The 12,671-nt window shown below is 42.9% G+C and overlaps 1 protein-coding gene across 2 annotated transcripts in view; it reads right to left on the bottom strand.

The window, feature by feature from the left end:
- Window positions 1-596: 596 nt before the first annotated feature.
- The window catches only part of RIN3 (Ras and Rab interactor 3), a 69,690-nt gene continuing 57,615 nt past the window's right edge, over window positions 597-12,671 (bottom strand). Inside the window, exons 8-10 of one of the 2 annotated variants that reach the window (XM_065840195.2) lie at window positions 7,399-7,530; window positions 3,677-3,840; window positions 597-1,794 (exon numbers count right to left, since the gene is read on the bottom strand). In XM_065840195.2, coding sequence (XP_065696267.1) covers window positions 1,486-1,794; window positions 3,677-3,840; window positions 7,399-7,530 — 605 coding nt within the window. In that variant the 3' untranslated portion in view covers window positions 597-1,485. The remainder of the gene's footprint in view (window positions 1,795-3,676; window positions 3,841-7,398; window positions 7,531-12,671) is intronic. The other variant, XM_071809571.1, reaches the window with a different exon arrangement.

Genomic DNA, 12,671 nt, shown 5'->3' with positions numbered 1-12,671 from the left:
CACACTGTAGCTGGGGCACATAGACACGGGCATTTCAAGCCCCTGAAACTTCAAGAGTGACCAGCTACCTGTGATACCATTTTACCTTTGGAGGCTCACGAGTAAGGCAGGAACCTTGGTCAGCTTGGCCCAGCATTCTTTTTTGAATGTTGATGAGAAGAAACAACAGCAGCTTTGAGCAAAACCACAGTAAAACATACATTCTTTCTAATAAAATCTTTGCTAGGCCTCATCCCACGTTTGTGTAGCTGCAGTGGAGGTTACTTGCATCCTGCATACAGACAATCCAGTATCTGTGTTGGCAGTGGGAATTCTGCAGAATCAAGGCACCCAGAAGACATGGATCTGTCTTCAGTTAAAGCTCCTGCTTCTTCATTATCCAATCCTGAAAAACTGTTTCCAAATTTCATTAAATGCATTTTTGTATTGGTTCAGTTTATTCTGTAGGAATTTAGGTTTGCAGGGAAATTTAAGTCTGCAATGACTGAATGACTGAAAGCATAGGTAGAAAGGAGAATTAGCAAGTTCTGTCTGCAATTTATTAAATTAATAACATGGTGGGACTTGGAGATATGAAAAAAACAGAGAAAATGACATCAAGGTGAAAAGGGACAGGTATTTAATTCCAGCCCTTTTTTTACTTTCAAATTTTAATCTTGTTTGCAACACTGGGAAAATAATTAAGTTCTTGACAAACACTTATTTTAAAATAATTGCACCATATCACACATGGAAATAAATATACATTTTACCAGAGACTATCATACAACCAATGTGATTAAAACTGCTGTACATGTAAAACAGATGGTTAAGACTTTGAATCTGTAAGAAAAATACATTGATGAAAATACTGATTTCAGTGGCAAACAGAAGAGAGAAAATATATTCTTATTAAATATACAGGATCATCTTGTATGGTCTGTAACTACAAGGATTTCAAAGGCAATGACATGTTGTAGACAGTAAGGCAGAAATGGAGTTCTGCTAGCAGGGCCACTGAATACATCAGACAAGACTCAGTTTATACAAACTGGGTGAACAGATAATGTGTAAACGCAGTCTTACCTCCAGACAGCATTGAGGTGTGTGCAGACCTTTCACAGGCCTCGTGCACAGAGTTGCTGCACACCTGCTGTAATTTGTTATGGAGTGAATGTCCACTTTTCCACAAGATCACTGGATTTTTTCCACTGTCCATTTACATTCTGCAACATCAGCTGGTTGCCAGCCAGAGGTTCTAAGGTTTGATACTTCAAGTTTTCCAGAGGATGAATGTTCTCCTGAATGCTCCTTCTATTTCTGCAAATGAACTCTGCTGAGAAATACCCTGTATTCAGACAGCATCTACAATTAGCACATCTGCCCTGTGCTGAAGGCCACACTCCGGAGACCTTCTGAGGTCTGCAGATACCAGAGGATCTCACGTGATAAACTATCCAGCACTTCCAGGATGACAGCAAACACAAGAGAGGAGTAGCATGGCCCTTAGGGAAAGTCTGACTCTTTGACAATTGGAACTGGTGCGGTTCTGTGGTCTATTGGTTTATAAATAAAATGGAAATCTTTCTTGGTTTCTCTCTTTAGCAGGGAGGCTTTGATACGGTGAGGAAGGGCATTTTTGTCCAGCTGCAGCCACTGGTCGTCAACATAAACAAAGAGTCTATAGTCCTTGGGATGGGAGACTTCAAATTTTTCAGCACACAGTTGGCTCAGCTGCTCAGCCGTGGTGTCATTTCGGGAAGCAAGTGTCCTTGACTGAGCACCAATTTCCAGAAAAGAGATAGAGATGAAATCCTGAAGAGAAACATGAGGATGGCTGTTATAGTTAACACAGTAGCTTACGACCAAAGGAGGCAGAATTCAGCCCCAAAGCTCTAACTGCCTGGAGATCCTAAATGCTCCCAAGTATCCTCCAATGCCCCAGTTATTCTGTCCTTTCTCCCCTCTGATGAACAAGTTCTGAATCATCAGATACTTAAACTAACAAACACTTAACCAAATAATTAGTCCTGTAAAAAACCATAAGTGAAAGTTCTTTTCTGATTTTGGTGATACCCTAAGCGAACAGTCTGCAACAGTTCCCTTTCTCATCTCTCTACAGCTACTAAAGAAATAGGATACACAGAAGTAAGAGAACAGAATAACAAGCCCACAAACTCAGAGGTCTGGCCCGAAAACTCCCTGCCTCACAGAAACAGGAAAGGGCTGTCAGTGCGATGACCCTTGTAACTCCACTGTTACCCAAACATCACCTTGAGGGGGTGTCCTCCAAACTTTCTTCCATCAGTAAGGAAGTAGAAGTTATACTGAGGAGGTCAATTTACTTGTATCCTGTTTCAGGCAGTAATGAGTGTTGGGATGACTTTCCCCTTGCCAAACTCATGAGGAACAGAATCTAGATAACTTTGGGCCATAATGGAACCTGTGTGTTTAATTCATATCTGTGAAGTTTAAAAAAACTCCCAGCCTTTTTGGTCAGAAAATACTCAGGTTCCCGAGCAGAAGTGAGATTTACCAAACATTTGGACTGCGTGTTTCCAAACTGCCTTTATGGAGTTATCACTGCAGATGAGTAAGGGAGCCGTAGGGGTGTGCAGGGGCATGCTGGTTATCTCCACCAGGATGGGCTCACATGTCTCTGATATAACCCTTCATTCAAAGGAATGGAAAACAGCCCTTATGGTGCTGGATGAGGTAGAATCTTCTGGGGAAATGTGGCATTTTCTTGCTCCATTGTACATACTCGCTATGAGCTATTGCCAGAGCAGCACTGGAGGCTGGATGGATATTTGATGCATCCCATCCACTACACACACATTCTGAGATCTTCAGGGACTGTTCTGACTACAATATGGGAAGCATATGAACCCCCATGCTTTCACAGGGATACATGGACTGTGTCTCCCACTAGGGGGACTTTCCCTCAGCATTCACGATTTTCAGCCTTGCACTGTGGACGCTTTACAGAATCTCAGACGTGGCCTTTGCTGCCTCCCTGTGGGTGACAGTTTCATTGCAGGGCATCCCGACTGCCTGGTCCTGCATGTGGCCTCACCATGGCTGGAGACCCAGAGGACTCATCGCTCCTGGGACCCCCTCCCACTGGTGCATGGGGAGGTCTTCACCAGGCCATGTACAGGATGGGCTTCACAGCCAGCCAGCCGTTGTTGGGTCTGCCTTGCTGCTGGGGGCAGGAGAAGCCAGGCTGTGGAAGACGCCTGTCTGACCAGACCTTGGGATGTGGCAGATCCTCCTACAGCTTTGTGCCACCCAGGAACTGCCCCTGTGTAGCTTGCTCACATCTCCTCAGCTTAGCCCAGGATGACCCCAGGCTCTCAGGACATGGAGAAGAGGGGTATCCCTGCCTCCCTGATGCAGGGATCCAAATACAAAGACTCCTAGCAAAACTCCTTCGAGAATGAACAACAGTCATATTCAAAATTGTATCATTATGATGGTACTTCAGGACTTCCAAATGCATTTTGCAAGAAAAATATACCTCAAATAAGGTGCAGGGTTTTTAAGATTCTGAAATCTTGTACTGTATGTACTCTTGGTTTTCAACAGTGATTTTGATTAATTTGGTTTTAAAGTAATTATCATATTAAAAAGTAGTAAGTATGGAGAGAGTACGATCACATTCCATGCTTTTTGCCTAGAAAGTAATGCCGGCTACCTGCACTGATGAGCGGGAAGCTCGGGCCTTGTTTAGCGTCCTCCGTCGCTCCCAGCAGTGAATGGAATCCTGCACCTCCATGCTCAGCTGCCGTGTGACTGTGATTTTGTCATAGTTCTTGATGTGCTCCAGAGCCCCATAGGTGGTGGTTAAATAATAGGAGCCTGCGAAGAGAGAAGGTCTTGTATGAACACCACACCTGCATGGGCTGTTCATTTCCACTTCCATCCTGGCTGGTTGTGTCTTTGCAGCAGCAGCTGTCTAACGTTTGCACTCTCTGTGCCTTGCTGCAGGGAGTGCAGGGGTGTCTGGTGTTAACCCAAGAGAGAAGAGACTTAATGACGATGGTGTCCTCCGCTCCTTTCTGCCTTACAGCAGTGTCACTGCCCAGACTGCTGAGGCTGTAGATATCCTAGGAGTAAATACAGACTGAAGGCAAACTGCTACAAAAACTGCCTTCACAAACAAACCCCAATGATTCTTTTATATCCAATCTAAATCTACCTTCTTTCAGTTTTAAACCATTGCCTCTTGTCCTGTCACTACAGGTCTTGGTAAAAAGCCTTTCTCTGTCTTTACACATGGAAAGGCTCCAATAAGGTCTCCCTGGAACCTTCTCTTCTCCAGGCTGAACAACTCCAACTCTCAGCCTGTCCTCACAGCAGAGCTGTTCCAGCCCTCTGATCATTTTTGTGGCGCTCCCCTGAACCATCTCCAACAGGTTCATGTCTTTCCTGTACTGAGCAACCCAGAGCTGGACACAGTACTCCATGTAGGGTCTCACCAGAGTGAAGTAGAGGGGGAGAATCACCTCTCTTGACCTGCTGGCCACCCTTCTTTTCATGCAGCCTGGGACATGATTGACATTTAGAGTCCTGGGTTCCCTGCAGGCTCAGCACCATTGAGGGCTGTCTCAGACCTTCAAGGACAAGTCACCCTCTAGTCCCTGGATCTCTATCAACTAGACAGGAAGCCCAGATGTTTGGCTGAGGGTAACTCCTGGACTGTTCACAGTTGTGGAATAAATCTTGGTAAAGCAGAGAAACGGGATAAAGCAGAAAAAGCTGGCAGCCAGCGCTTTTCCTTCAGAAAGTCCCTGACTGCTGTGGTGTTGGCTGCAGCAGGTAATAGATAACCAACTGCAGCAGCCAGAGAAGCAGCTGGACTGTGGTAAGAACAGGATTGATCAACAGAGATGGCGATAAGCCCTGATGAGAGGACAGAGTTGAACATGAGGAAGGTGCTGCTTTTGTTGCCAGGCAGCCCAATGTCAGGGCATGGCCCCAGTGCCAGATTAATTAAAAGTGCTCATTTTTCCAGCTGCCTCCCAGGCTCAGCTCTGCTGACGAGCGAGGGGCTCAGGACAGGATCTTCTCTGGACAGAAGGAAGGGCCAGCAGCACTGTGTGCCTGAGGCAGTGGGCATGGGGACGGGTCGCTGTGTCTTCCAGGTGAGAGATCATGCCAGGCCCGAGCAGGGCAAGGGGCCACACCTCAGTGGGATCCCCTGCTGTAACCCCACTCACTCTGGGTGCCAGGAAAACAGGGAGAAAGAAAAATTGCCCGTGAGCTGGCAGGAGCTCTCCATTTTTAATGTTTCATAATAGTTGCAGTTGCCTCTAGATGGCACTTCCACATCACCCAAACCCCTCACCAGCCTGCCTGGGGTTTCGCAGCCCTCCCTCAGGCTCTGATGAGCTCCACAGTCATTGCAGCTGGTTGTGTAAGAGGCGGCTCAGACAGCATTTAATTTAAGAGCAGTATTTTTAGAGCACCATTAAAGTTCAGTGTGGCAGAGGAGAGACCAAGACATTGTCATTTGAATTTCCATACTCAGGTGGATCCGATGAGGAAAGTCCCATAGCAAAGTAGGTCAGCATATACCATTCTTTACTGTCTCCCACAAACTGCTGCTGAGATCAGGCTAACAAACCTGCACATACCACTTTCTCCATCTTAAATATAGTTACTATCCTCCCTCATCTGTTATTGCGTATTTCTTCTGCCCTGGGAGAGTCAGGTGTGCCTGTGAGGGGACCCGCAACGTGGTGTATCCCTTCTCTCAGAATCCACGGAGGAAGATCTCCCAGTTCCCTGTGACAGGAACTCATTACATCTTCTTTAAGAGTTAATTTTTCTTCCACTTTCCAATATCTTCATTTCCACACAGTCATTCTCCATCACCTGTTGTTGCCTTTGCCCCGGTAGTCAATATCACGGTTACTATAAAATTCATTGAAAGCAAATTTTTAATTTGGAGGCTAGATTTGAACGATTTTTTTTGTGTTGACCTGATGTAATTTCACAGTTTTCTCACTCCCACTTTTTTTTTTTTTTCTTTTGTTTCTGTGCCTGAATCACCTTTTGACACTTAACTTTGAAAAGCCTAACTCAGGTCGACTTTTGCCAGTTCCCATTTTAGCCCTGCACTTTGTGATCTCAGAGCTGTCTTTACTGAGATTTCCTCCCCCCCACCCCCCCTTTCCCTGTATCTGCCATTACTCCCAGTCTCCTTTCTGAACTGGTTATTTAGCCAGTTTGATCTGGAACTCCCTCACAATTTTTTTCCATTTTGACTGGAGAACGCATTTCACACAGTCTTTTCATCTTTGACTTAAGAGAACTTCAGCCAGCTCTGTGTTCGATAGCCTGAGCTCCCCAACCCAGCTGACTTCAGTAACCAGCCTGGTAGTGTGCCCTTTTGAAATAAAGAACCTGTGGGCAGCATAATCACCAAAAATAACTTAGTTATGTCAGCAAAATGCTGTGCTTAGGCTAACATTTTTTCTGCTAACAATTATTTTCAGCAGGAAAATTAGTCTGTGCAGAAATCCCTCACCAATACTATTGCATTGCTACTGCTATTCTGTTAGTATTGACTTTTGCCCGCCTCTGCACTGTGCTGGGATGACATGCTGTTAGTTACAGACTTATACCTCCATTTAATATACGTAAAATTAGTCTGCTGTTGTTCATCCAGGAGTCCTAGAACTTCAGTGTTTACAAAAAAAAGTCTAATAAAATCCATTTTATCAGTTTAGAGACCACTTGGTGAAAAATTATCTGTGTTCTTAACTCAGAGTGCATAACGCTGTCACTGTTAGTGGCATTTGCTTCCCAAGCTATATTCAAGAAACTAAAATCACACAATTCCCTGGGGTATTTGTCCCTCTGTAGCAGAGGTCTTTATTCACATCCAAACCCGATATTCCTCTCTAACTCGACTTTTGTTTCTCTGCCTCACTGTGATACTCAGCCATAGAATGTTGTCAAAGGGGTCACTTGAATTTCAGAGTAGAGTGACCACAAGAATGATGTATGGCCCCAGACATACAAGGTAGTTTAAGATGTGCTCTTTTCTCATTGGAATAAATAAAAGTGTCTGCACAATGGACTACAGCAGCAGCTTAATGTTAGGCAAAGACCTTTTAAGTTTTCAGCCTTTGGGCCAAAGAACACTAGATGTCTCTCTTTAGGTTATTAATCTAGCAACTCAGTTCTCATTTATGCTGGGACCCTGCCTTTCTAGCTGGTGTCTAATGGCACTGCACTGCTAAAAACATTTCAAGTGTTTGACAATAATTTTAGTGCCTCATATTTGAAAAGCCTGGCCGAAGCTTATCCACAAAGCCTAGTGAGAGCCTTGCTGCCCCACTTTCACAAACACAGAAGTAAGTAATGTTTTCCAAAGTGAATATTCCAGGAGCATGTATTGTACTCTACCTTCCCCAAGCTGCAGAGCAGGGTCCATGAGCTCCATCATGTACTCCACATTCAGAAGGACTTCAGTCAAGTTGCTGCGGGCCAACACATACATGAGCACGGGTAGGAAGTCATCTGCACCGTACGGCTTCCCTAAGCAAAGAGAAACACAGAGTGGTCCCAATAAACTCACCACAAAGACATGTTCCCACACAACAGTGACAGCTTCTCACTCAGCATGTCCTTTGCAGACTTTAACTCACATTATCTGAAGAGTTAAAGCTTGAAAGCACCATCGAAGGAAAAAATGCTAAAAAGGAGAAAGTATGTTCACTTAAAAAGTAACTAAGCTTGCTACAATCCCAAAATATGAGCTTGAAAATTTTTAGTGCGTTCCATTTCTGCCAGTCTTTATTAACTGGAGGAAGAGATACTTCATGTAACACAAACAAGAGACAATTCTTGCAGCATGCAAAGGCTGCCAGCTCAGCCCTCTCTTTTGACACTGCTGTCAAAACTGCAATTCAGGTTTGCAATATTAGCAGTGAAGTTGTCTACATGCATTAGAGTTATTTATTCTCTTAGGTTCACTCGATGTGTGGGACCAAAGAGCAGAAAATAGAATTTAAGATAGTGGTTTTTAGGACTGAGGACTTCCAGGTTTATGTTGCCTCAGAAAGCAAAACATCACACTACATGTTTCTAATTAAAACAGTGTCCCAAGAGCTGGGATCTAAGAGGATGCATCTTTCCAGCCATGGTGTCTAGCTAAGAAAACAAAAAGCCTTTCACATTTGACTTATACTAGTTTTTGGACTTTGTGTGCAGCAGGTGCTACAGGAACAGATCCTCATGGGCTCAAGATTTCCTGTGCTTGAAACATTCATATCAACAAAGTCATTGAAGTGATTTTATCTGTAATTTGTAAGAGCTCTTTGGGATCACTGAGGACAAAAAAGGATACATGTGAACAGTCATAATTATAAAGAATTGCTACTTAAAATAGAATCCAAACTGAAGCTTTATCACATAAATAGCAGAGAACACAAGGACAAATTTTATTATTTGAAAGATGCTTTCACTTTCTATCAACATGTCATGAATTCATCATGGACAACCTGTAATAACAAGTTGCTTAACAGGCCTATTTTCCCAACATGCAGGGTTGACCTTTTCTCTTAAACTAAGCCCAGACTGCTTTCATTCCAAATGTTCTCCCTCAGATTGTGGGCAGTTTTCCTCACCTGAGCACTTGGATGTGTTGTTTTCATGGGCCATGTGTGTCTTACTTGAGAATCTTTTGCCTCATCTCAAACAATCAAAGCTACCCCTCATGTAGCTTCTGTGAAATTATGCCCTAGTGATTTTTGGCCCATAGTCCACATGTCCTTCCATGGTAGGGCATAAATTCCTTTTTCTCAAATGTTCCCACTGACTTCTGTAAAATCTTTGCCATGAGTCAACTTTCCTTTTTTGTCATTCATAGCTGACGCAGATTCTCCACTGGCAAAGAAAGATATTCTGAAGCCACAAAGACACATGAGCTTAGCCCCTAATTTAAAAAAAAAATATATAAATATGGCTTTAAAATAAACCCAGTAATATATCTAGTGAACAGAGAGTTGATCCAGTTAAAACAGTGTTGGAGGATGAGAGATTGTCAGAGCTGTAATTCAGTCTGTTTCTAACAAAGTCTGTACATGCTACAACATGGCTGATTTACTTAATGAAAGCTGGATTAACACTTTCAATTCTGTTTGCTTTGTTATGGCTGCCTTTAGTTGAATGACACAGCCTTAAGTCTTCAACCAAAATATAAAAGGACTATGTTGTTTCATTAACATCTGGATGGACATTTTGTTTGTCTATTGTTGGCTTATGTCTCTGTGAAAGCTTCAGCTCTGTGAAGGGTCCAATTCGTTACTGTCATATACATCATTACCATAATACAAGCACCTTTGTATTACAGCTATTTAATATTGTCTAGCAAAAAAAAAAAAAAAAAGATGACACAACTGAAACATGAAAACGTACCAGAAAAACTGCACAGAGAAAAGCCTTATTCTCCTTCTGAACCTAAGTGAATCAGATGCCAACAGAGTTAGTTCTGTATAAAACTAGTGTAAAGGAAGATGAAGTACCAAAGATATTGCTAGGCTTATTTTTTTGCCTTCTTTAAAAATTGTTTATTTTCAATGTAGTACTTACTGACTAGTGGCATGTATTCAGTTCTCTTGATTTCCTGAAGGCCAAAGCATTTCCAGTGCAATACCAATAGAAGAATTTTCACTTCCCTACCACTTCTTTTTCACAACCAATCCACATTGTGTCCACTAGGGCATGTAAGAAAATTCCATGTTCACAACACGAATGCCTATTCACTAGGAAAAAAACAATGTGTTTTTGCTTTGTTTTATTTTGTAGGTCACTGAAAGACCAACCAGCCAATGCAAAGTGGAAACAGCAACTTGAAACTGAACAATTCTGTGTCCACAGGCATCAACTTCTAGTACCAACTGAAATGAAAGTTACAGGACACTCTCAAAGAACTCCTACAGAATGTCTCTATTTCTTTTTTATTGCCTGCAAAGTGATTATATTTACAAGCAGGCACTGAGTCAATTATTTTTCATTACTGTCTATCTCATTTCTATAAGCTGATTTAGCTGTTCTGCCCACCAGCCCTTGTTATAAACCTTTCTCAACTTTAAGATTTCATAGAAATATTATTGGACTCACAGCTGTTTATACAGCTTAAATATGAAAATCTGATATACGGTTTCTTTTTTATTAATAAACTTAGAGTAGGGATGTCTGACTGCAGTAACAGAAAGAGTACTCATTCTCCATATGCTGTGTGCTCATAACATGCATAAATTACCAGGCCTCAATTAATCCACTTGTGGGAATATGAAGCCTGACTCTTAAATATCTGCATCTGTAGCTAAAGCTGAATCAGCAGGAACTGTAGGTGTCAACAAGAGAAAGGCAAAGCTAATCATCAAGGGTCTAGCTCTGACTCCATGTGCTGAGCTCTGGCCTCCAGTGTTTCTCAGGGCAGGGCAGGCAGGAGACATTGCGCCTACTCCTTGTAGGCATCACAACGGCTTCTCTCCACGGACTGCAGATGAAACCCAGGATAGGGGCTTGGGAGGGTCAGACTCTGAACCTTCCCTGGTTCTCCTTGGCAGGCACAGGGACTAGCTTAGACATGTGCAGCTGTCAGACCAAGTATGGCCCTGGGATGCCCTGTACCTCAGTCCATCCATGGGGATAATAAATGCTCTCAGCAACTCAAATATGACCAGAAGCGGAAGGTGCAAAGATATATGAAACAGTGCTTGTGAACCAAGACACCCAAGTGGCTGGTGCTGCTCAGCATCCTGCAACCCACATGCTCTCTGTGCCATGAAAGGCACCGGGGCACTAGCCACCATCCATCAGGGGGTCACAGCACGGATGTTCTCCCCAGGCTGCTGCCTCCTCAGCTCCACTTCCAGTCTGGGCTAGAGTCAAGCTCCCAGGTCGGCGTGTCTAGCTCCATCTACGGTCTCTCACAGAGGGGTATGTTTGCTGAATTGTTTAAATCGAGCTCTGACCCTGCCAGTGGTCTCAGTGATGCTGGGACCGAGCTTGCTTGTTCAAGGTGGTGGTGTCCTACTCCAGATATGGCTTGCATGCTTTATTTCCCCCCCTCTTCCCTGCAGGATCAGGAAACATTTATTTCATAAATATCTATAAGAAGCTTAAAATAAGCCTTCTCTCCTGCCACAAACTCATCCTATTATGTTTATAGCAAAGCAAATACAACACCAGCTCCAGGCTGGCATGCAACACTTGAATAGAATGGGTATTAATTAAATACATGATTTAAAGCAAGTGGAATTCTGCCTAAGCCTCCATAAAGAAATTGCAGCCTATTTTTAATACATTCATGCTTTTCTTTCCCCCCCATACATATTCTGACAACCAGCAGACAGTGATGATGCACTCTGCTCTAATATTTTACAAATACTGGCATAATGTCTAGCAGCAGCTCTACAGAAAATATGAATTTTAGCCTCAGTTTATAGCTGGGAAACCGGAGATACAGAAAGGTTAACTGAGGTTTGTTCACGATCACTCACATTTTCCTGACTCTTGCCCATCCCATACTACTTCAGCAAGGTTTGGTTTATGGTATAATTGAATTAAGAGAGTTAATACATACAGACAGCATGAATGCATCTCAAAAACATGTTTTACAGATCAGAGGAATTCGTTCTCCTTGAAAAGTGTGAAACATCTCTTTGATTCAAATGTAGAAATTGTGCTACCCAAAAGAGATAATGTCTAGTCCATCAGCCTTCATTAATAGTAACTTAAATATAAATATCCTTTTACTAAAGACAACAAAGCAAAACTGTTATGTATAGCTTTACTTCTCAGAAGTGAGATGTGATAATGAGCAGTGTGGTGGGATTGATCTGACTTAGTTTTAGGAGCTTCTTGCATCATTTCTGCACTGGCTGCTGAAGTATTTGAGGCCAGTTTCCTTTCCACAGGCTCAGCTGTCCCACTGAAGAGCCACTGCTTCCCGCCCAGGTCTTTGCCAGCTACAGACACATATAGGAGTATATAGGGCAACTAATATCCAGCTGCTCAGTTCTATAGGAGATGACAAACTTCAGTCTAAAAGCTATGGAGAGAAAGATTGCAATGGAATATATGTCCTACTAATCCTCTATTTCCAAAAGCTGACTATGCATTAGCCATATCCAAAAAACTATGCAACAGAAATTAAATCATATGTTTTAGGGCCAGCCACCCAGCCAACTCCATGACTAGTACAGAACTGGTTTTGAACTATGTACTCCTGCTCCCTGTGCAGTTCAAAGATATTCCAAAAATGACGCTTCATAACTTTAGGTATTCCACAAGTTAAAGATGTTGCAGCAAGAAATTTGTTCCTCTGTTCATTCTTCTTGAATCTGCTTAGAAAACATTCTCCCCCTCTTTCAAACTTCCAGCTTAAACTCAGAGGCTTTCCATGCCTGATCTTCCCTGCTCATAGACTGATCAAACTTGGCCTGTTTGTCTCACACAGTATTTCTTCATAAGCCAAGGCCTCCTGCTCCTCTAATTTTGCTTTTCCATCAGTTCTTTTCCGCAGAGTGCCAGCTCCCAGGTAGCACAAGGCTGGAAACTCCAGACTTACCATTTCCAGTACACACCACATGTACTGCAGATTTGCATCTTGTTTATCACTCCACAAGTGTCCCTAGTGTTTTTAATAGAGCAAAAAGCAGAGATTC

The sequence above is a fragment of the Patagioenas fasciata genome, chromosome 5 (genome assembly GCF_037038585.1).
Source record: "Patagioenas fasciata isolate bPatFas1 chromosome 5, bPatFas1.hap1, whole genome shotgun sequence".
NCBI classification, from domain to species: Eukaryota; Metazoa; Chordata; class Aves; order Columbiformes; family Columbidae; genus Patagioenas; species Patagioenas fasciata.
This window is presented reverse-complemented; position numbering and strand designations above follow the sequence as displayed.